The sequence below is a fragment of the Lolium perenne genome, chromosome 4 (genome assembly GCF_019359855.2).
Source record: "Lolium perenne isolate Kyuss_39 chromosome 4, Kyuss_2.0, whole genome shotgun sequence".
Classification (NCBI taxonomy): domain Eukaryota; kingdom Viridiplantae; phylum Streptophyta; class Magnoliopsida; order Poales; family Poaceae; genus Lolium; species Lolium perenne.
This window is the reverse complement of record NC_067247.2, coordinates 405,162,324-405,184,180: the sequence shown is the minus strand read 5'-3', so window position 1 is coordinate 405,184,180 and position 21,857 is coordinate 405,162,324. Positions and strand designations below refer to the sequence as shown.

The 21,857-nt window shown below is 44.6% G+C and overlaps 1 protein-coding gene across 1 annotated transcript; it reads right to left on the bottom strand.

Moving 5' to 3' along the window:
• Positions 1-168: 168 nt before the first annotated feature.
• Positions 169-4,849, bottom strand: LOC127297469 (uncharacterized). The gene is made up of 4 exons (XM_051327780.2): positions 3,433-4,849; positions 1,702-1,842; positions 1,488-1,604; positions 169-1,091 (listed from the first exon to the last, which is right to left on the bottom strand). Exons 1-4 carry the CDS (start codon positions 4,810-4,812, stop codon positions 474-476), a joined length of 2,256 nt encoding a protein of 751 aa, XP_051183740.1. The 5' UTR covers positions 4,813-4,849; the 3' UTR covers positions 169-473.
• Between the last annotated feature and the right edge of the window lie 17,008 nt (positions 4,850-21,857).

The window sequence follows — 21,857 nt, the reverse complement described above, 5'->3', positions numbered from 1 at the left end:
ACCGATCAGAATTGCATAACTCTCACCGCGTCGGTCTCCACAGGTTTGTCGACCACTCGCATCAGTTCCAGATTCAGATATCCTTGGAAGTTGATCACCCGGCCATCTGTTTCTCAGTCTCAGTTGTGGCAGATCGACAAAATTAAGAGACAAACAATGGGCAAGAAAGACACGAACCGAGTTTTTTCTTTTCCTTTTTAGCGGACTAGATAAAAACCCTGTATTACATCGTTTACATGAACAACATTTTTTTCCTTTCCTTTCGCACAGGTGCCGCTGTATTGCCAACCACACCCTTCTACGGCAAGGCAGGGTCAACTAACTTGCTCTCTGCAAACACACGCGACACCCATCACATCTCTCTGTGTAAGTTCCCTCATGTCCTATGGAGTTCCTGTACAGCATCTGCCGCCTCATCATCTTCCAGAATCGAAACCTGGGAGCTTCAGCGATTCTCAGGGCAACAAAAAAGCTCAAGAGAAAGCACTCCTCGTCCCTGCCACCACCGCATACAGCAACACAAGACCCGCCAGCAACTTCTTGGAAGCGAAAACCCTCAGGTTGATCTTCACCCTATGCGCCCTCATAAATGTGAGCAGAGCTTGTCCCACCAAGGCGAGCAGTGAACAAACAGCCACAAGAGCCATCCTCGCAGCATCCTTTGGCCCACCTATCGTCGCCAGCTCACTGCGGTCAAACTTGATGTAAGTTGGCCTAGCTGAGCTATCATCAGCACCATCGTCACAGCCAAGTCGGAGGGCGTCATTCAGCCAGTCAGACACGCGGATCAGGATCCGGGCGAGCCACGCCACTTCAGTCTCTGAGATGGGTCTCTTCATCCAGTCCCCTCTATACTTCACTTCACTAAATTTACTCCTGCCCAAAACGGGATGCTTAGGTGTAAAAATCTCGCCACGCCCCGGGTGCTGCTGCTGTGACTCGTCTAGCGAGGTGTTTTTGTGGTGGGCGCCTTCGATTCGGCCCTGGAAAATCTTTTTCATGCGCGATTTTATCAAATCCAGCGACTGGAGAGCTGATGATGTGTCACCGGGCAGACGTTGTATCTCCAACTCTGCTCGGATCAAGAGGAGCTTCAAAAAATAAATATAAAAGCTGGTATCAGCATCCACCCATCTTAAGATTATGGCAAATGGCGAAAACCTATTATAGACCAAGCACAAAAGGAGTCCCTCAACATCGATACGAACTCTAGTTTCACAAAGTTATAGTCTCAATTAAAATCTAAGGAATGTCACCATACTATCCTCCAGTAATTTACTCGAGCCATTTGCTGATACAATTCTCACTACTAGTGAACCTAAAGGTAATATGACAATTCTATAACTAAGTTTGATCTGTCCAGCAGTAAACTCAAGTACTATTCAGTAATATACTAACTGACACCCACTGGATATTCAATCAAGTGTCATGGTTATGACTAGGACTAAATAAGCTAAATTACTAATCATACAACAGAATGTGTGTACCTGAAGCAGATGATAAGCACCATCCTCACCAGAACTGAAAAGTCTTAGATCAGAGTTCCTATTCTCATGCAAGAAAGACCCATCTGCATCAGTTTCTGTCAAACCATCCTCCCAGTCCTGAAACAGACCACACAGATTATACAAAATATTTGGCATGGCAACTTCATCATACAATCAAATTCAAACAACAGATCAAAGCTGAATTGTAACCCACCTTTAGCTGTTCACGGATTGATGGCACAAACTTCACTACATCATCTGATTCTGAAGAACATGACGGTCTAGAGTGATAGGCGACATCCACTTTATATAGAAGATCTGCCAGTTCTGAGGAGGAGGACAAGACCTCTAATACCTGGATAAAACAAACAAGCATGTCATTGGGCAAATAACACACATAAGGATGGTACAACAAAAGAATAAATAAAATGTTTCTTCTAGTTCACTAATTGCATGTCCAAAATAATAAATAGAACCTCTGAACTACACATTGCCACAATAGTACCAAGGAGATCCTTGGTGGAACAACCATCACATTTTTTAGCACACAAATGTACGGCCAAATTAATTTAGGAAATTACACTGTCAAGTGTTAACAGAAAAACCTTAAAATACTTGGCAAAAAAACTAACAAGAAGCACGTCGGCATGTATGTTTTATATAGATAAAGCATGACAGGTAGGAGGTTTACACTTCAAAAAGACAAAGGTACCTCCTCAGATGTGAAAAATTATGTATAATATGCATATAAATAAAACTAGGCAGAAACTAGCGAATTTGAAAACTTGCAAAACCAAATATGAATTCATACACGAGCATGAGCGGACACATGAGCTAATTTCCAAGGGTGCTTCATATAGACATATGCCAAAATTTCGGTATGTTCTCGTCCCACAAATTATACATGTGCCATGTAGAACAGTGGGAATTTCCGAAGCTTTTGATGGATTAAACACTAACCTCCTATATGTAAGAATTTTAAAATATCTCTATCTGTCTTCGTTCGTCTTGTGCCATATTGGCTTCCGTGTGACACACGAAAGCATACAGCAAAAAACACCATCATGAACCTAACATTTAGGAGACTAGTAGGAGACTTAACTGTTCAAGAATACATAGATGTACAGAATACAAGAGATGACAGGTTAGGCATGATATGCACAGAAATAGAACTGGGCAAAGACCTCTATCTTTTCTTGGTTCATCTTGTGTCATATCAGCTTCCGTATGACACACAAAAGCATGAAGACAAAAACACCATTATGAAGCAAACATTTGTTCTTAATTGCAAACTATGTATTACACGGGGGAGACTTGTATAGGATCTCTACTTTAGGTGAGATCCTAGGATCTACACATAAAAATCATATTTAAAAAATGTGAAAAAATCTGAAACTTCTATACAACATACCTACGGGCTGTTTCTACAAGTCCAAGAAATGTTTGCTTCAAATTCGACCTGCAGTTAGAGAAACAAAAAAGACAAATTGTACTGTGAATAGTGTCGGCTTTGGGTGAACAGTATTCCACACTATTCACACCCAAATTTATCTTTTTTGGTTCTCTAAGTGTAGGTCGAATTTGAAGCTGCAAATTCTTGCGTTGCATATGTAACATAGATGTGTATTGTCTACTTTTTTGAGAATATTTGAACATGTTTTGTCTTCTAAAAAATAAATGATCTCATAGATCCTATATAATGGTAGATCCTACCCAAGTCATGCCCTGTAGTAATAAAACTAAGTCACTAACACTTGCAAGGTACAAATCCAGCATCCTCGCTTCTCATGTTTCAGTATTTGCACCTACTTTCATTAAGGACCATCAGGTAACATAACATTATACGGAAGCAAGCAGCTAACCCTTAACATTGATGATAAACTCAATCATTGTCATGTACAGCGTGGCAACAGAAGCAAAACTCAAGGTGACAGGCAGGGCTAACCTTTAGGATCATGAGGAGCACTGAGGAGACGTCTGAATGGATAAACTTGTGTGCGAAGCCGAGGAAATGCACCACCATGGAGCTATAGAAGAGGTAATTGGACAGCACATAGTTCTTCCACGCCAGAGTATACATCAGCTTCTCCTTCTTTGGCACTCCAGCCTGTTTCGTTTCCGTCCTGTTGTTCATGAGCGACACATCATATTCATCCAGCTCCTCTTGCGTAAGCTTCCACGGCTCCATGTACGCGAGCCACACAGAGAAGACCTGTGTGGCGTTCTTGACCACCGCACCAATGGGGCAGAACAAGAAGGCCCTCAGCACAAAGCGGTACATAGGCCTCTGTATGAGGGGATTCCAAAACCCAACCTGGCTACCAGAGGAGACGACCATGCGCGCATCTGCTGGTGGTGGGCTGCGGGCACAGCAGCAGTTGAGATACATGATGAGCAGCTTAACCGCATCCCCGAGCCCAGGCGAGGGCGGTTGGTCGCTTAGCTGGGCGCGAGCCCGGGAGGGCAGCTTGAGGCCGAAGGCGCGGTACGTCTGCACGGGCAGCGGCGAGAAGTCGTCCCCGACGAGCCAGAACTGGATGAGTGTGTGGAGGAAGAACTCAGCTCGGGCGAACGGGTCTGCCTCAGCGGCTGTTTGCTCGCTGGCGGTGCGCTGGAGGAGGGTGCCACTTGGGCGGCGCGGCGGCGGCGTGGACGCGGCTGTGGGCACGAAGTCCCTGAGGTAGGCGTAGAGGAGTTTGAGGTATAGGCATGGTTCTGGCTTGTTCCCAGGCTTGTGTGTGCCGGCGGCGGTGGGCGTGGGCGCGAGGGTGGAGACCCAGGACTCGATGCGGGAGCGCGATTTGTGGGTGGGGTTTGAGGCGGAGGCGGAGGCGGCGGGATCGGCGGAGGAGACGGGGTAGTATGCGAACCAGAAGAGGTAGTACTCGAAGACGGAGAGGTGGAGGTCGGAGCCGACGCGGGCGGCGAGGAGAGGGGAGGCGAGGGGGAGGCCGGGGGAGGGGTCCTCCGCGAGGGCGACGCGGAGCCAGTAGGGGAGGCGCTCGGAGGGGAAGACGAAGCGGATGAGGGCGAGGCGGTCGGCGGCGGCGGCGGCGGCGAGGAGCGGGCCGGAGGGGGCGAGGAGGTTGAGGAGGAGGGTAGCGAGGTCGGGGTCGGCGGCGGCGAGGTCGATGAAGGAGGGGGAGGAAGGGGAGGAGACGAAGAGGCGGTAGAGGAGGGAGGGGAAGGCGTCGGCGAAGAAGGCGCGCGGGTGGTCGGCGGCGTGGCGGGCGAGGTAGTCGAGCACGGAGGAGGTGGCGGCGGCGGCGGCCGGGGGCGTGGCGGCGTCGAGGAGGGCGGCGGCTAGGGCAGAGGCGTCGGTCATTCTCCCGTGGGGGCGGGGCGGGGCTAGGGTTTTGGATTTGGCAACGGCGGGGAGACAGAGGGGGGAGGTGGGGTCAGATGGACGGCGACCACCGCTTGCGCTTGCTCCTGAACTAGACTAGACTAGACTAGACTAGAAGGGCGACGTGGCGTATCCGGAGGAGAAGGCTCCACACTACTCCACGCTCCACGCTCGTACCCCTTTGTCGATGTCCCACTTTCCAATTTTCAAAATACATATCAAGTAAAATCGTGGACATGTATTATACTGTACCGTGTGTACATGTAAATTTTCGTTTCAAAATATCAACATATGTAACCTGCAGAAAAACGAAAATACCAAAGTGAATAATATTTCATAACTATTCACATATCATTAGTCTTTTTTTTGTGCAGGCCAGAAATTTTCAAATTTTAAGTGAAACTTTATAGATGCATCATAAAAAACATAATATATGTTCCAGATTTTTTTCGGATTTTTCAAAAACTTGAAAGTGTGAGACCCGGTAATGGGATGTGGGTGATACTAGTTGCAAATGAGAGTTTCTCGTCTTTGACGCACCTTTGTTTTTCTATTAAATCGCAGATTTGGTGCAACCTAGTGCTTCTATTTATTTATTTTGTAATATACTTCTTGTAAGGGTATTTTACCCTTATCCATTATTTTGGTTAAGGTGACACCGTGCTAGAGTATTTGACCTAATACGTTTACAAGGATTATCTCAGGTATTAAAGAGGCATAAATGGTGTATCAAAGGAACAAGAAGGCTAGAGGAGACCCCCCACTTCAACAACAATCAAAAAGGGGTCTACAGCAGAAATCCGGTCTACAGCCCGGTTGGACTGGCCTCCAGACCGGCCAGTCCGGCGTGCGGTCCGGTCGACCGGGCGTCAACCGGGCGCCAACCGAGCGCTAACCGGACTCCAAACCAACGCCTGAAGAATCCGGTTTGACGCCCGGTCAGCCGGCCTCCAGACCGGCGGGTCCGGCGTATGGTCCGGTCGACCGGGCGCCAACCGGAGAAGCTCCTGGACGAAGAAAAGTGGGATCCGGTCCAGCATCCGGTCACAACCGGACAGTCCGGTCACTGGTCCGGTCTGACCTCCTCAGGACGATCGGTCGAGTCCGGTTGACCGGGTTTGTCGAGAGAAAAGCTGAGGTGGCAAGTGACCAACGACCATATTTCGAAGAACACTATAAATAGGTCTTATCCTACCTCAGAACTGTTAGGCACTACACTACAAGCTGTTCTTGAGCTCTCTCTCTCTTACTCCATTGTTAGAAACACCAAAAGCCTCCGATCTCCCTCCTCCTCCACCCAAACTCAAATCCCTCTGGGGAATCGCTAGAGGAGGATCTGATCTACTGTTCTACCAAGCCAAATCTCATTCCCCCTTGTATTCATCGAGAAGCTTGCTTCCTAGGGTTTCTTGGAAACCCTAGGTGGGCAAGAGGAGTCCAGAAGCATCCGGGCTGTGGATTTGCTCCGGGCAAGATTGTGAAGGTTTGGAGGCTACCTCAAAGTCTACCACAAGTGAGTGAGCTATTCCTTCGTGGGATAGGCTCCGGAGAATAGGGTGAGCCTTCGTGGCGTGGGGAATCCTTCGTGGGACCTCCACCCCTCCAAACGTGACGTACCTTCTTGCAAAGGAAGGGAACACGGGAATACATCCTCGTCTCCGCGTGCTATCGGTTATCTCTAACCGAACTCTTTACTTGTGATTTAACTGCCTGAGAGAGCCTTCGTGCTCGAGTTAGTTGTATCCTCATATAGGTTGCTTCACCTACTTTGCATTAGGCTCACCTTTATATTCCGCAAAGCCTAATCTTGCAAAGAATTAAAATCTGTAGAAACCTATTCACCCCCCCCCCCTCCCTCTAGGTTTACCATCTCTATACTTTCAATTGGTATCAGAGTCTGGATTCTTATTAAGGGCTTCACCGCCTTAAGAGTGAGATGGATAAACTATTTGAGGGTCTAGATGAAAACTCTAACCTTTCGGTTAAAGAGATGAAATCTAGATTCTTGGCATATGATGCCGAGAAGAAGAAAAAGGAGGATGAACTACAAAGCCAAATGGCAGAGATGTCTGTCATGCTTAAGAACTTGACTAGCGGGCCCCCTAGTACGGCTTCGGCCTCTCTAGGGAGCTTTCGTGAAGTCAACCATGACTATCCCAAAAACACTTCACCCATGCCTCATATAAATCATAGTGGGAATGTTCCCCATTTTGATGGAACTCACTTTCCTTTTTGGAAATCTTCTATGGAATCTCATATTCGCAGCTGCAGCGTGGAGTTATGGGAGATCATTGTTCATGGATACCGGGTGACATAGGCATCCCCAATGGGCCTGCCGAAGATAGTACCCAGGGTTTACTGAAGGCCCACGACTCGAAGAATAAGAAGAATCGGGAGCCCAAGTTATTATTAAGAAAAGTTAGAGTTGTATTAGGAGATAATATTTGTAATCTTGTGGGATGAGTTGGAAACCCTCCCGGACTCTGTAACTTGTACATTACGAATCCCTCGGCTCCACCTCCTATATAAGGGGGAGTTGAGGGACAAAGAAATCATCGAATCATCGTCTCACAAACCCTAGTTTTCATATCGTCGAGTACTTTTCGGCTGAAACCTTCGAGATCTACTTGCCCTCTACTTCTAACTAAACCCTAGTCTACAACCCGTAGGCATTGACAAGTTAATCCCTTGTCAATTGGCGCCGTCTGTGGGAAATCGAGGCGTCAAGGATCTGATCTCGATGGCACCTTCAAGATCATCGACTTCATCAACAGCAAGCAACGCGATGGATCGAGGTAAACAGATCGCAACTGGTCTGGTACGTCTCCAACATATCCATAATTTCTGATGTTCCATGCTTGTTTTATGACAATACTTACATGTTTTGCTCGCACTTTATAATGTTTTTATGCGTTTTCCGGAACTAACCTATTAACAAGATGCCACAGTGCGGTTCTGTTTTCTGCTTGTTTTTGGTTCCGAAAGGCTGTTCGGGCAATATTCTCGGAATTCGACGAAACGAAGACCAAACATCATAATTCACCGAGACGGACCAGGACACCGAAGGGGAGTCGGAGGAGGAGGCACAGGGCCCCCACACCATAGGGCCGCGCGGGCCGGCCTACGGCCGCGCCGGCCTATGGGGAGGGCACCACTGTTGCCCCTCTGCGCCGCCTCTTCGCCTATATAAGCCCTTTCGACCTAAAAACTCGATACCAATTGACGAAACTCCGAGAAAGACTCCGGGCGCCGCCATCGCGAAACTCCAATTCGGGGGACAGAAGTCTCTGTTCCGGCACCCTGCCGGGACGGGGAAGTGCCCCGGAAGCCATCTCCATCGACGCCACCGCCTCCATCATGCTCCGTGAGTAGTTCCCCCATGGACTACGGGTTCTAGCAGTAGCTAGTTGGTACTCGCTATCCCATGTACTTCAATACAATGATCTCATGAGCTGCCTTACATGATTGAGATTCATCTGATGTAATCGGTGTTGTGTTTGTTGGGATCCGATGGATGATACATTATGATTAGTCTATCTATAAAGTTTGTGAAGTTATTGTTGCTGCAATCTTGTTATGCTTAATGCTTGTCACTAGGGCCCGAGTGGCATGATCTTAGATTTAAGCTCTATAATTATTGCTTAGATTGTATCTACAAGTTGTATGCACATGTCGCTGTCCGGAACCAAAGGCCCCGAAGTGACAGAAATCGGGACAACCGGAGGGGATGGCGGTGATGTGAGGATCACATATTTTCACGGAGTGTTAATGCTTTGCTCCGGTACTCTATTAAAAGGAGTACCTTAATATCCAGTAGATTCCCTAGAGGCCCGGCTGCCACCGGCTGGTAGGACAAAAGATGTTGTGTGATACGCCTCCGACGTATCGATAATTTCTTATGTTCCATGCCACATTATTGATGATATCTACATGTTTTATGCATACTTTATGTCATATTTATGCATTTTCCGGCACTAACCTATTAACGAGATGCCGAAGAGCCGATTCTTTGTTTTACTGCTGTTTTTGGTTTCAGAAATCCTAGTAAGGAAATATTCTCGGAATTGGACGAAATCAACGCCCAGGGGCCTATTTTGCCACGAAGCTTCCAGAAGACCGAAGAGAAGACGAAGTGGGGCCACGAGGCGGCGCCACACTAGGGCGGCGCGCCCCAGGTGCTGGCCGCGCGGCCCTAGCGTGTGGGCCCCTCGTGACTCTCCCGACTCTGCCCTTCCGCCTACAAATAGTCTTCGTCGCGAAACCCCCAGTACCGAGAGCCACGATACGGAAAACCTTCCAGAGACGCCGCCGCCGCCAATCCCATCTCGGGGGATTCAGGAGATCGCCTCGGCACCTGCGGAGAGGGGAATCATCTCCCGGAGGACTCTACACCGCCATGGTCGCCTCCGGAGTGATGAGTGAGTAGTTCACCCCTGGACTATGGGTCCATAGCAGTAGCTAGATGGTTGTCTTCTCCTCATTATGCTTCATTGTCGGATCTTGTGAGCTGCCTAACATGATCAAGATCATCTATCTGTAATGCTATATGTTGTGTTTGTTGGGATCCGATGGATAGAGAATACTATGTTATGTTGATTATCAATCTATGTGTTGTTTATGATCTTGCATGCTCTCCGTTACTAGTAGATGCTTTGGCCAAGTTGATGCTTGTAACTCCAAGAGGGAGTATTTATGCTCGATAGTGGGTTCATGTCTCCGTGAATCTGGGGAGTGACAGAAGCCCCTAAGGTTATGGATGTGCTGTTGCCACTAGGGATAAAACATTGATTCTATGTCCGAGTATGTAGTTATTGATTACATTACGCACCATACTTAATGCAATTGTCTGTTGTTTGCAACTTAATACTGGAAGGGGTTCGGATGATAACCTGAAGGTGGACTTTTTAGGCATAGATGCATGCTGGATAGCGGTCTATGTACTTTGTCGTAATGCCCAATTAAATCTCACAATACTCATCATATCATGTATGTGCATTGTCATGCCCTCTCTATTTGTCAATTGCCCAACTGTAATTTGTTCACCCAACATGCTATTTATCTTATGGGAGAGACACCTCTAGTGAACTGTGGACCCCGGTCCTATTCTTTTAATCGAATACAATCTACTGCAATACTTGTTCTACTGTTTTCTGCAAACAATCATCATCCACACTATACATCTAATCCTTTGTTACAGCAAGCCGGTGAGATTGACAACCTCACTGTTACGTTGGGACAAAGTACTTTGGTTGTGTTGTGCAGGTTCCACGTTGGCGCCGGAATCCCTGGTGTTCGCCGCACTACATCTCGCCGCCATCAACCTTCAACGTGCTTCTTGGCTCCTACTGGTTCGATAAACCTTGGTTTCATACTGAGGGAAAACTTGCCGTTGTACGCATCACACCTTCCTCCTGGGGTTCCCAACGGTCGCGTCTTTGTCACGCGTATCAAGGCTTGTTTTAAGCGCCGTTGCCGGGGAGATCAAGACACGCTGCAAGGGGAGTCTCCACATCCCAATCTCTTTACTTTGTTTTTGTCTTGCTTTATTTTATTTACTACTTTGTTTGCTGCACTAAATCAAAACACACAAAAATTAGTTGCTAGTTTTACTTTACTTGCTATCCTGTTTGCACTCTATATCAAAAACACAAAAAATTTAGTTACTTGCATTTACTTTATCTAGTTTGCTTTATTTACTGCTGCTAAAATGGGTACTCCTGAAAATACTAAGTTGTGTGACTTCACAACCACAAATAATAATGATTTCTTATGCACACCTATTGCTCCACCTGCTACTACAAAGAATTCTTTGAAATTAAACACCTTTCTTGAATCTTGTTATGCGAGAACAATTTTCTGGTGTTAGTTCTGATGATGTTGCTGCCCATCTCAATAATTTTGTTGAATTATGTGAAATGCAAAAGTATAAAGATGTAGATGGTGACATTATAAAATTAAAATTGTTTCCTTTCTCATTAAGAGGAAGAGCTAAAGATTGGTTGCTATCTCTGCCTAAGAATAGTATTGATTCATGGACTAAATGCAAGGATGCTTTTATTGGTAGATATTATCCCCCTGCTAAAATTATATCTTTGAGGAGTAGCATAATGAATTTTAAACAATTGGATAATGAGCATGTTGCACAAGCATGGGACATAATGAAATCTTTGGTTAAAAATTGCCCAACCCATGGACTGACTACTTGGATGATCATCCAAACCTTTTATGCAGGACTGAATTTTTCTTCGCGGAACCTATTGGATTCAGCTGCTGGAGGTACCTTTATGTCCATCACTCTTGGTGAAGCAACAAAGCTTCTTGATAATATGATGATTAATTACTCTGAATGGCACACGGAAAGAGCTCCACAAGGTAAGAAGGTAAATTCTGTCGAAGAAACCTCTTCCTTGAGTGATAAGATTGATGCTATTATGTCTATGCTTGTGAATGATAGGACAAATATTGATCCTAATAATGTTCCGTTAGCTTCATTGGTTGCTCAAGAAGAACATGTTGATGTAAACTACATTAAAAATAATAATTTCAACAACAATGCTTACCGGAACAATTCTAGTAACAACTATAGGCCATATCCTTATAATAATGGCAACGGCTATGGTAATTCTTATGGGAATTCTTACAACAATAGTAGGAACATACCCCCTGGACTTGAAGCTATGCTTAAAGAATTTATTAGTACACAAACTGCTTTTAACAAATCTGTTGAAGAAAAGCTTGGGAAAATTGATATACTTGCTTCTAAAGTCGATAGTCTTGCTGCTGATGTTGATCTTTTGAAATCGAAAATTATGCCTCATGAAAATCATAATAATAAAATTGTTACTACAGCAAATGCCATCCAAGTTAGAATTAATGAGAATATAAGATTGATGGCTGAATTGCGTGCTAGGTGGGAAAGAGAAGAAAATGAAAAAGAAGATAATATAGCTAAAGTTTGGACTATTACCACCACTAGTAATGCTAATGCTACACATGTTGCTGCACCTCCTACTAATAATGGTGTAATAACCCAGAACATAGGAACAACGAAGGGTAGATTTAGAAATGGGATGTGCATTTCATCGCAAAACGGGGGAAATTTTCGCGCCTTATTGCAACTAAACCTAAGAGGGATCGAGGTTCTCTCTCATTTTGCACTTAGGGTTAGGCAATGTGAGTTAGGGAAATTTCGACATGATCTCTTTTGTATCTTGTTACTTTGAGGAATGATTGCATTTGATAAGTGTTAAACATTTAACTATACACATCACACATAGCAAAGAACTAGCCAGAATGTAAGTGTTAGCAAAGATCACAGGAAAATTCAGTTTGGACAGTTAGCCAAATAACACAGAGATTCAGTTTGGACTGTGCACACTGTCACAGCACACTTGTGCTTGTCCAAATTTCTGGACAACACAAGATAGGCATAGGCAGACCAACACTGAGCAAGCCACAGGGGCTCAAGTTTCACCATATGAAGGCTGTTGCTAGCCAAGCAACAGCAAGGCAATGCAAGGGGTGAGTCATAAAGTAACCAGGCTTGTGTGTCATGGCCAGGGAAGAAGTAGAGACCATATAAATAGCACACAAACCCTAGAACCATGACAGTCGACCACATATGCAAATCACCAGGTAAGGGTGAAGCAAGAACCAGCACCAGTTCATCCAGTTCATACTCAAGAACAGAAACCAACACAACCACTTAGCCCCAGGAATCATGGTGACCTGAGAAGCTCAACGAGAAACTGGAGGTGAAGGGCTGTGTACAAAACCCCAAGTCTGCATCAACCAAATATTTCACACTAGGAGCTGGAGCAAGGTATACCAAGTTCCTGGACAGATCCAATGGATCTGATCCATCATATATGCATGATATAATCATGGGGGTGAGCAGATGCTCAAGTGGGTAGATCATCACTTGGTTTTCACCAAGGATTACTGCCAGTCTAAAAGCTACTAAAAATAGAAAGCATCTAGGTACAGATCTTGTACACAGAAACTAGCACACATGCACAGATGCACACACTAGCCAGATCAGATGCACAGATAGCACCAGTAGATGAATTGCAAGGATTAGCAGCTAATAAGACTACACAGTAAATCCTAAGCTATGAACCATCAGTAAACCCTAGATTTTCATCAGGCAAGCATATTGGCATTCATATCTAGTATGATCCCCAAATATGCAAGCAAAGGTTGAGTAGCCACAAGATCCAACTAAATAAGTGAGCAACCAATCAGTAGCAATGCTACTGAGGTCACATCACACTTAAGCACCATTTAAAGGAAAGCCAAATATAGCACATCATTATCCAAGAATGGATTCAGATTCAATTGCTTGCTAGACAATCATGAATAGCTAATTCATTTGCAAGCAAGTCATTTAAATCATTACTGCATAAGCAGTTCATCATAACTTAATTAATACAAGCATGAATTTATCACAGATCCATGCTTAGCACTGACAGCAGCATAATATAAGGCAACACAATTTAATCACTGCAGCATAGCCACTGGAGCAAGTCCAGTAGCTTGATTGAGCAACAGCACAAGTAAGCAACAGCATAGTGATGCTTGAGCATCAGCATCAACAAGGAAAGTGAATCACTTAGCCACAGAATTAATCAGTAAGCCATCACTGACATTGAATTGATCAAATGGATCAATTAAATCAAGTCAAGCTACACAGGGAAGCTAGCCAACAAGCAAAGAATGATCCAATGGATCACTACCTTGCATAGGAAGCACAGAAGCATATCACAAGCACCACTGGCACACACAAGTGTCACTGATGCATCACAAGTACACCTAGACAAGCAAGCATGATATGCTAGTAAGCACAAGCAATCCATAATCAAGCATAGCATGGCATAGCAAGCTCATAAGCAAGCACAGCAGAGCATGGCAAGTACAGAGCATGCTAGGAGCAGCAGAGAAGCAAGTAAAGCATGAATCGCAAGCAAAGCAACATTGGCCAGTACCAGTAACTGGTAATTTTGGCCATGAGCTTGCAGTAGATAGCAGCACTGGAAGATTAAGCATTTATGGCATAGCTCTGTGTGATCACAGGATCACCAGAGAGCAACAGAGCATGAGGAGGAAGCAGAACAGTAGCAAAGGAGGCGCACAGAAGAGAAGGAGGAGGTGAAGTACTTACTCGCGCCTGGAAGCAGAAGCTAGGGCATGGCGAGGCAGTGCTCGCGCGGCCCTAACAGCTGCAAATCCAGGGTAGGCGCCGACGTTATGCCGGCGAACCCAAACACCACCGTAGCAGATGCACCTGAGGCGACGGCACGAGTACTGCGAGCAGCACCCGCGCCAGGTCAACCTTAGGGGCACACCCATCGTCGACGAGGACGAGCGCTCGCCGGAGTTCGTCGAGGCGATTCTCCTCGAGATCCAGAGCGGAGGCGATTCGCTAGGAGAGGAAGAAAAGGGGAAAACCACGCGGACAGATCGATAGATCTGCACGCGGCGGTTCTGGTTTGGTAGGTGGCTACAGCGGGGGAGCTCGGAGCTGGCCGGAGCGAGGCGGCGGCCATGGCGGCGACGCCATCGCCACAGGCGTCGCAGGAGATTAGGGTTAGAGGTGATCGAGAGAGAGAGAGGGCCGAGTGAGTGAGAGAGGTGGGCCGTTCGGCGCCACCTACCCATAAGGGAATAGCCCTTATGGGATGTCCCTGGGCTTTAGGTAAATGGGCTGGCCCAATAGGGGCCAGGGGGGTATTTTGGTCTTTTAACAATTAATAAAAGACCAGAACTTTACGAATTTTTAGTAAATAAAATACAAATCTAAAAATCCATTAAAAATTGGATTAATGAATGAAAAATAAATCTTAACAAGAATAAAATATAAAATAGAAATTATGAAACAAATTCAAAATTATGAATTTTAAGAATTTAAATAATAACTTGGAATTTTAAACTATTATTTCCTTGTATTTAAAATTCAAGGAAAAATCTCAAATAAGTTCAAATACTTATTTTCAAACATTTCAAAATGAAATTCTATTATTCCAAGTCATTTCTATTGAAAAGAGTATTTTTCCAAGAAAAATACTATATTCCTTTTATTCCAAAAACTATAGAGGTAACTCTATGATTTCAAATTATTTTTGGAATGATTAAGGAAATCACCAAGTAAAGTAGTTTTACTTTGAAGTATGTTACTTTATGTGAATTAAAATGGTTTATACTTTTAATCCATTGCAAGTTACTGTCAAAGACATAAATCTTAAACGCAACCCTAAATTGCTATAACTCAGCGGGGTAAAGGGATTCAACATAAAATAATACATCCATGATTGCATTATTTGGATTTTATAACATTGTCCTTACCGGACAATGATGCTTCTTACAGAACCCGAGGTCCAGGTTCCATCAACTGCATTGAACTGCACTATCTCGCAGTCCACAGGCAAGTTCACCCTTGCTCATGTCAACTTGATTATCTTCTACTACTTTAATGCAAAGCTATATACTTATCATTCCTGCATCGCAAATAAAATGTTACTTTCCAACTATGAATATGACTATGTGGTTGGCAATGGAACCATGGTATGTGTTGATATGGTGGAGGTTCCATTGCATGGGTTATATCACCTTAGGATTAAATTACCAATGCCGTCCAGTGATTCTAGCGCCGTACAAATCGCGTTGACCATGAGATCTATAATGGCTCTGGGGAAGCCAGCTGTATCTTTTCCCTTCTGCACGCCAACGGATTGGTAGAGCCGGCGGGGTGTTGGAGGCACTGCCGTAGGTTGGGATAGCCTTTTAAATCCCCATCCATTAGTGATGATGGCTCTACGATCTATGAAGGATTGTCCGGAGTACACCGTGAGTAAAGCCGTATTATCGGGAGAAGTCTACTGGGGGTGTACGGTTGGACAAAAGGGTGGGTTTGCCGTCGCGGAGAAGGCGGTGTGGGCTTGGATCTTTATACCTGGCCTCACACCAAAGGAAGTGTGAACGGGGGCAAGTCCCTGCGGATGGCAAAAAGGGTGAGATCTCTTGTGGGAAAAGTAACGCACCTCTGCAGAGTGTATCAAATTGTGGCTGTCACTCCTTGTTTCGGGAAGGGAACTGCGAACACGGCAGGAAAGGAACTCCACGAAGTTCTAATCAACCTGTGAAGACTGATGGGCATAGTTTTCATAATAAAAGCAACCTTTTGAAGAAATGATTTCAAAACATGCATTGACCTGCGATTTCCTGATCAATGGTCGTAGCTAGTGCATTAAACACCTTTTTACTCTTTTAGAACTTGCTGAGTACCCCTGTACTCACTTTATTTCGACACCCTTGCTAGACTGTGATCCGGAAGTGGAGGCCATCAACGATGGAGCACCAGAAGGAAGTTACAAGCTGGTCTACGAAGAACCTGATCTTACCGGCGGAGTGGAAGGCGTAGACTATGGGATAGTCTACGGACCAGATGACACGGAGGTGGAGGAGTAGTGACATACCCTAGCATCATAGAGCCGAGCAACGTAGAACTTACCTAAATAAGTTGTTGAGCTCTCTTTATATTTAGTTAGGAGTTGTAATCGTACTTAAGTAGTATCTTAGGATGTTCTCATAGGACCTGTGAGAATATCAACTTGTAAGACAATGTTTGTAATAATGTATGGAGTGTTATGACCTGCAATGTTTCTGTTGTACCACTCTGAGGGATATGGCAATTTGTGAAGAAGTCCCTTCACAAAGATCATATCAACGACTTGTATATTACAACATGCAGTGGTATGCTGGGTCACCGCAGCTGGTATCAGAGCAAATGTTGCGACCTTAGGTTGGAAAAACCTAGTATAGGGAAGAAACCTGTAGGAATCTAGTAGAAATAGTAAAGGATTCTCTAGAAATATGGTGATTATTCACATGAGAATAGCAAAACCATATATTTTAGTGCGATAATTATTTATTATAGCTATTATGATGCATTATCACTACTAATATTCTGCTTTTGTATACAGCCATAATGGCGAACACTTTTCCTAAGAGGACTTTGAGGAAGGTTGAGGGATGGCTCGGTGATTATGATGGACCAATCACAGCTCTCCTGTGTGGGATGCTGAAGGAACTTCATTGTGACCCACGGATACATGTTATCAAGTATACTTACTATGATGGGGAAATCCTAGCCAAGTGCAGAGTATCGGTCCAACTACCGACAAAACTGCTGATGAGTCGTGTAATGCCATACGGAGAAGCCAAAACCATCACCACAGCCTACCACATGGGCCTATTCAAGGCAATCCTTGAGATAAGGCAGCACAAGTCGATGAAGCTGCTATGTTCGAAGTTTTCTCATATACCTCATGCCGAGGAAGATGAGGATCCCACTCTGAATCATTTGGTGTTAGCACGCGAAGTCCTGAAGGCTGCAGCACGGCACATGGATAGTCAGTAAGTCTTTATTGACCACGATGTACCTTTTACACATGAAGATGAGAGGTGAGATTGACCACATGCTAGCTGAGTTCACGGACCCTGATAAAGTCCAAACTCGGATGCATGATTTGAGGGCACAACCACAACATACTACACCTTTCTTTAGCCTAGACAGCTATGTAGATTTGAGTGACCAGTTGTCCCATAAAGATCCACTCACACCCAACTTTGTCCCACACTATCCACATGTGTCAGCATCATATGAGTCTGGATATGGGGGAGATGATTCCAGGAACCTAAACTGCTCGGAGTCACCAATCAAGAATTCGACTGGTTGGCGTTTCGGGGAACCATTTGGAGATGAAGGAGAACCCATCACTTGTGAATCAGAGAATGAAGGAGGCGCGGTTAACCAGAAGGTTAACCAAAGCTTTGGGCAGGAAGAGAAAGATACCAACTCCATTTCTTTAGATTTGGAGATGGGATTACCCAAAACATCCCAGTACGTCGTAGGTGAGAGTTCTGGAACCAAGAAAAAGAAGAAGAAGAAGATGAGGGGTCAAGTAAATAGGAATCCTCCATGGATGACAGAAGAAGATGAGCTGTATCCCACTGGGGATACATATGAGTCTTTATCTAGCTACTTTGGCATGACAGATCTCTGTCTCGGCACTTCGTTCGATTCAGACTACACACCTACGGGAAGGACCTTCATTCCGGACGGTGTTAGGAAGACAAACCGCTGTACCGGATGGACCCCAGGGATGTACGCGGAGGCGAGTTATGATGACGAGGAGTAGAGCTCCAAGGAAGAATAAAGTAATCTAGGTGGTATTGTAATAGAACGTATTTTAAATTCCCGTTGGCTTGGGCTTTGAGCCAAATAAGTGGTTTATATATACCACATGTAATATAAGTTTGTGTGTGTGTTATGTATTATACAAAGTATATGCATAATAAATGTTTGTTTTGTATTTGCTTCTTGATTTCATTGTGTGACTAGTTCTGGGCATTGAGTTGAGCTCAGAAAGCATTTGCATGGTGTAATTATGAGTAATCGCTCTTTGTTACAGGACTGGGGGGAAATGGCGTTAGTAGAAACCGAAGAGGCTCGCAGAGAGCGGGAGGCAAGAGAAAAAGAGGAGGCAGATGCAGCAGCTAGAGCAAAGAATGCACCACCACCACCACACCCAATGATGCACCCAGACTTCCAACAGTATATGAGGGCAATGGAGGAAGATAGGAGGCATTACCAGGAAAGCCAGAGCAAGAACATGCAAGATTTCTTTACCCACGTCATCAATGATAGGGGTAATGAAGGCAAGGGAGTAACTCTATCGGACTTCCAAAATGCAAGACCACTACCGTTTACATCAGCTCCAGAACCAATGGACGCTGAAGATTGGCTTATGGATACGGAACGGAAGCTGAAGACCGTTGGTTGCAACGATGAGGAGAAGATTAGATATACTACCTATCTGTTGTTAGGACCGGCAGCGTCATGGTGGGAGAACCTTGTAGCTGTACACCCTCCAGATAAGGTGTTCACCTGGGAGGAGTTCACGAAGAAGTTCCGGGAAGCCCATGTTCCGGACAGCGTGGTGGAGCTGAAGAAGAGGGAGTTTGACGAACTACGACAAAATACTGCACCCATCATGCAGTATGTTCGGGATTTCAACAGGCTATCCAGGTATGCACCTGAGGATGTAGATACGGAGGAGAAGAGGAAGAAGCGGTTCATGAAAGGCATGAATCCATACATGAAGATGCAACTGAGGTTGGCACGGGCTGCCGAATTCCAGGAACTGATTGACTCGGCAATCACTTTCGAGGATGATTACCGGCAATTCCAAGAGGACAGGAGGAAGAGGGCTCGTATAGAGCCAAGGAAGTACCCAATCAGTAAACCAACACCTGATCGGAGTTTCAAACCCCGATACCGACCTACCACTGGTAACCAATACAACCGGGGAGGTCAGAGTCAGAATCCAATCAGCCAAATCATCTGCAACAATTGTGGCCTAAAGGGTCATTTGCAGAAGGATTGTCAGAAACCCAAGATCATTTGTTATGGTTGTGGGAAGGAAGGACATATCAAGCCGGATTGTACCAACAAGGCGTCTTGGAGCGGACAGAGCTCTGGAGGACGAGGTGGAAACAACAACAACAACAACAACCGCAACAACAACAACAACAACCGCAACTACAACAACAACAATAAGAGGGGAAAGCCTTATGGAAAGCTGAATTGCACATCTTTGGAACAAGCGGAAGAGTCGGATCAAATAGTCTTAGGTACGCTAAGCATTCTTACTCATCCTGGCAAAGTATTATTTGATACTGGAGCAACCACATCATTTCTTGCATTGGAGTTTGTGGAAAAATTCGGGCTTAGATGTTCTAAGTTAGAAACTCCTATAACTGTTCTATCCGCAGGGGGAACGATCTTAGTAACCCACGTGAAAGAAGCACAAGTCCTAACCATATGTGACTGTGTGTATTTCGCGGATCTATTCATCATACCCATGAAGGACATATCAGTCATCCTAGGGATGGATTGGTTGACAGAAAATGGAGCGGTGATTAACTGTCGAGACAAAACAGTATCACTTCGCAACTCCATCGGAGGTCGAATAGTGTTCCAAGGAGATAAGTATAGTGAGTTGGAGATCGGATTGGAACTCAATAGTCTGAAGGAGGTGAGAATTGAAGATATTCCTGTAGTGAATGAGTTTCAAGATGTATTTCCTAAGGAACTACCGGGGATGCCACCCGATAGGGAGATTGAATTCACAATCGATCTGATTCCAGGCACATCACCAATAGCTCAACCACCATATAAGATGGGGCCCAAGGAATTAGTGGAACTGAAAGCTCAGATTGATGAGTTAGAACAGAAGGGATTCATTCAAGAAAGTTTGTCACCATGGGGTACACCAGTTATTTTTGTGGATAAAAGAGATGGCGGAAAGAGAATGTGTGGAGATTACAGAAATTTGAACAATGTAACTATCAAGAACAAGTATCCTTTACCTAGAATCCAAGACCTTTTTGATCAAGTTCAAGGAGCTGGAGTCTTCTCGAAGATAGATTTAAGGTCAGGATACCATCAAATCAAGATCAAGAAGGAGGATGTACCAAAAACAGCGTTCGTATCAAGGTATGGACACCATGAATACTTGGTTGTACCATTTGGACTAACAAATGCACCAGCAATTTTCATGAATTTGATGAACAAGATATTCATGAAGTACTTGGACAAGTTTGTGATAGTGTTCATCGATGATATTCTAATCTATTCCAAAGATAAAGAAGAACATGCCAAGCATTTGAAGATAGTTCTGCAAACTTTAAGAGAACATCAGCTATATGCAAAGTTTAGCAAGTGCAAATTTTGGTAAGATAGTGTTGAATTTCTTGGACATGTCATAACCAAAGAAGGCATAGCGGTGAATCCAAGCAAGGTTCAGTCCGTATTGGAATGGAAATCACCTAAAAATGCTAAGGAGATACGAGGATTTCTTGGTATGGCAGGATATTATCGGAGATTCATAGAGGGATTTTCGAAGATTGCAGGACCAATGACCAAGTTACTTAAGAAAAATACTCCATTTGTGTGGACTGATGAGTGTGAAGCCAGCTTCCAAACACTCAAAGATAAGTTAACCACAACACCGGTGTTAGCAGTTCCTGAACCTGGAAAGGATTACACGGTGTATTGTGATGCTTCCAAGAATGGACTTGGATGTGTTCTGATGCAAGATCGGAAGGTAATAGCTTATGGATCAAGGCAGTTGAAACCACATGAGCACAACTACCCAGTACATGATCTAGAGTTAGCGGCAGTTGTGTATGCTTTGAAGAGTTGGAGACAATTTCTATATGGATCCAAGTGTGAGTTATACACCGATCATAAAAGTTTGAAATATTTCTTCACTCAGAAAGAATTAGACATGAGGCAGAAGAGATGGTTAGAATTGATTAAGGATTACGACCTTACAATCAACTATACACCAGGCAAGGCTAATGTAGTAGCAGATGCTCTAAGTAGGAAGAGTACAGAGAATCAACCTACGGAATGGGAGATTCCAAAGGAACTTCGGAAAGAGTTAGAGGATGCTCAGATTTTGTTTATTCAAGGTGATGTTAAGGGAAGTATAGCAACCATGAGGATTATGGATGAGATGTACTCAGACTTGAAATATGAGATTATCCGAAAGCAAGCGGATGATTTGTTCATCCAAGAGGAAATCAAGAGGATTGGAGAAGGAAAACCATCAGAATTCCATCTAGGGGATTTTGATTCATTATACTTCCAAAAAAGGATCTGTGTACCGGATGATCCAGAAGTGAAGTCAATCATATTAAAGGAAGCACATGAAACCCCTTATTCAATACATCCGGGAAGTACTAAGATGTATATGGATTTGAAGGAGATGTTCTGGTGGAACAACATGAAAAGAGAGATAGCACAATATGTCTCGGAATGTCATACATGTCAACGAGTGAAGGCAGAACATCAGAGTCCTGCGGGATTACTCAAACCACTAGAGATACCGGAATGGAAATGGGATGAAATCGGAATGGATTTTGTTACTGGTCTACCAATGACTAGTAAGAAGAAGGAT